This window comes from Misgurnus anguillicaudatus, chromosome 20, assembly GCF_027580225.2.
Source record: "Misgurnus anguillicaudatus chromosome 20, ASM2758022v2, whole genome shotgun sequence".
NCBI classification, from domain to species: domain Eukaryota; kingdom Metazoa; phylum Chordata; class Actinopteri; order Cypriniformes; family Cobitidae; genus Misgurnus; species Misgurnus anguillicaudatus.
Window position 1 is genome coordinate 29,342,121 of NC_073356.2, and position 3,340 is coordinate 29,345,460.

General features: G+C 37.0%; 1 protein-coding gene across 1 annotated transcript; it reads right to left on the reverse strand.

The window, feature by feature from the left end:
• Positions 1–228: 228 nt before the first annotated feature.
• Positions 229–2,661, reverse strand: LOC129455221 (C3a anaphylatoxin chemotactic receptor). Its single transcript, XM_055219884.2, has 3 exons — positions 2,555–2,661; positions 1,498–2,020; positions 229–1,120 (listed from the first exon to the last, which is right to left on the reverse strand). The coding sequence occupies exons 2-3, from the start codon at positions 2,017–2,019 to the stop codon at positions 632–634; spliced, it is 1,011 nt and encodes a 336-aa protein (XP_055075859.2). The 5' UTR covers position 2,020; positions 2,555–2,661; the 3' UTR covers positions 229–631.
• Between the last annotated feature and the right edge of the window lie 679 nt (positions 2,662–3,340).

The following is a 3,340-nucleotide window of genomic DNA, read 5'->3' on the forward strand; positions in this document are numbered from 1 at the left end:
TCGATTTTCGTTGACTTTGAGTAAAATTATGGAAAGTTTTTCATAAGATCCTCTGGGGTCGATGTGTTAGCATGAGAAGCTTGCTGTCGGGAGAACAAGCAACCGTCTCCCGAGTGCCTCTCAGGGAAAATATTAGATGTTGATGGCTTACGTTTCTTTCCCGTCACAGAAAACCATCACAGGTTTAGCGATGCAATTAAAGTATTATTTTGTTTTGTTTGTTGATCACGAAGTACAAAGTAGATGAGGAAAACTAGGACTCCGTGGACTCAGCGCGTCCGCCATTGTTTGTTTACATTGCGTGGCTGGTGGGCTGTAATATCAGAAATGGATTTATTGCGTTCTGTAAAAAAGGAGCAGTGGCGTTTATCGCATTTTGGGGAAAAAGGGAGAAAAGATGACAGAATAACACGGCGGATATTGGATTTTGCGTAAAATTAAGAATTTACTTTTAACTACTGACCTGATATAATACTGATTTTGGCAGTAACTCATTTTTTTCAAAAATGGCATTTATCGCGTTTTGGAACCAAACTCTTCATTTACTATTAACTGAAAAGGGTCTTCAATCAATGTAAAAAATCAATGAATGAAACCAAGTTTAAGTTATTTTTTAACACTTAATATACAGTCATTCAGGTGTTTGGTGATCTGTATCAGCTGTCTTTGAAAGACTTTTAGACTGTTCCTCAACAGAGCCACCTGGTGTAGGAGTTTGGTCTCCTTCAGTAAGAGCTCTGTGAAAAATCCCTAACAGCGTTTGATTGCAGCGTTGCTTGAGATTCAGTCCTACGCAGAAGTACAATATTGGGTTCACACAGCTGTTAATATAAGCTAGATTTGAAGACTTACGCCATCCTAACTTTACAGCAGGGTGTTTACTATTTATCATCTTAATAAGGCCTATGATGTGATAAGGTGCCCAGCATAATAAAAAGGTAAAAACCAATAATGCAAGAATACGGAGAGGCCTTGATTTGCCGGAGAGTCTCGTTCTACGAATCCCAACAGCAGCCAGTGTGTAGCAGATGAAGATCACCAGGAAAGGAAACACAAATCCACAAAAGAAGCGAATGTAGTAGAAAACATACTTTGCTGAATTTGTTTTGTTTGGTTCTTCCTGCAAATTTAAGATTGACAGTGATCAAGTTTTTCAGTAATTACAAAAAACATTCAACAGAGAAATGTGAGCACATGTAAACACCATATTTCGGTACGCGGCAGCCGCGAGTGTTTAGTTCATTGCATAAAATAAAAAATATAATGTCTATAACTGCAGCTTTAATCAATGCTTGACTTACATTAAAAAATTATTATTAAAGTCACAAACATTTGTTAAAAAGTTATTGAAAATGTTTGTAAATGTTATTAGTATAATCATTAAATTTCAAACTTTCTGAAGTTTACAGTTTTTAAGGACTAACCCACATCCAGGACAGAAATTGTAAGTTTTATTATAAATATGCAAGGTGGCAAAGAAGATACTCAGTTTCTAACCTTTGTATAGCAGTCGCTAAAGTTGCTGTCATCAGTGTTGACCCCCCGGAACACAAAGTTTGGTGAACTGCAGATGATCGCCACAATCCAAATCCCCAAACTGACCACACGAGCAGCACATAACGTCCGTTTATTCCTGGCAAATACTGGGCACCACACGCAGATCATTCGATCCACACTGATGACAGCCAGAAGAAAAACACTGCAGAACATGTTGGTATACTTGATAAAGCTCATAAACTTACAGACAAAGTCCCCAAATGGCCAATAGCCAATGAAAATGGTGACGAGTGAGGTCACTCGTGACACGCAGAAGATCAGGTCAGCCACGGCGAGGTTGATCAGCCATATGTTGGTGACATTAAGTTTCATGCGGCCACCGGCCACCCAGATGACCACAGAGTTTCCGGTGGTCCCTAAGAGTATAATGATGGTGTAGAAGACAATGTCCAATGTAGATTTCGTTGGGTGGGAATGGGATGAGACATTGGAGTCATGGAGGACAGTTGTATTGAAGTTCATTCTGAAAACAAGACAGATGCATTTGATTAATTAAAAAGATGCTTTAGTTTTTCTTCTGTTAAAAAGATCATTGAATCTTGCCTCACAACTCCTTGTACATAAACAGACATTAAAAAGATTGTATATACAGGTACTGGTTATATAATTAGAATATCATCAAAAAGTAAATTTATTTTACTAATTTCATTCAAAAAGTGAAACCTGTATATGATGTTCATTCATTACACACAGACTGATATATTTCAAATGTTTATTTCTTTAAAACAAAAGTGGTTCACTGGCTCGTAATCTTAGGGAACCCATTTAAAGTGCCATGTAGCACCTATGAAGTACCTATGTAGAGCCATATTGTGCAAAACATTTTTCAAGAAACCGTTGTGAATTGTATTTAGCACAGACCAATGAAGAAATTATTTGAAGCAACCTTAAATATATTTTGGATTCATTCAACTAAATATATTTTACAACACGCTTGTGCAAAATAAAATGAGAATAATAAACTTGAGATGAATTTCTGTGTGCTGTGTTGTCTTACCTGTACACAATATCTGATCAATAAGTGTTTGTCGCTAATCAGCCAATAGTAACCAATCCTCTTAATGTGTCTGTGTAGCAGAAACTGTATTATGGGGTCATTGTTTCATCAGTGCAGTAAAGTAACATTTAGCTTCTAATAAAGTCAATCAGAGGTCTCAACTGACAGGAAGGGGATGTTGCAGAAGCACAAACTCACAAAATGCACGTATTAACAAAATTGTATATGTTATATTTACTTAAAGGAATAGTCAATTTTCTTAAAAGAAAAATCCAGATAATTTACTCACCACCATGTCATCCAAAATGTTGATGTCTTTCTTTATTCAGTCGATAAGAAATTATGTATTTTGAGGAAAACACTGCAGGATTTTTATCATTTTAATGGACTTTAATAGACACCAACAATTAATACTTAAAGCAACACTATGTAGTTTTTTTACCTTTAAATAATGTCTCTAAAATTATTTCAGTGATAGAACAACTTTTAACTGGACAAATGGTACTGTTGCTGCAACCTAAGCAGCCTCCTAGCTGCTACAAGCACACTCTGAAAGTGGCGGTGGAGGGTAGAGCACACAGCCCCGCCCCTCCCCTGCCTGCAGAAGAGTGTCTGATACCAGGCACTGTTGTGCTTTTCAACCACATGGGGGAGCTGTAAGTAATTTTTACATGGAAACTACATAGTGTTGCTTTAACTCAACACTTAACAGTTTTTTCAACAGAGTTTCAAAGGACTATAAATGGTCCCAAACGAGGCAAAAGGGTCTTAGCAAAACGATTGTCA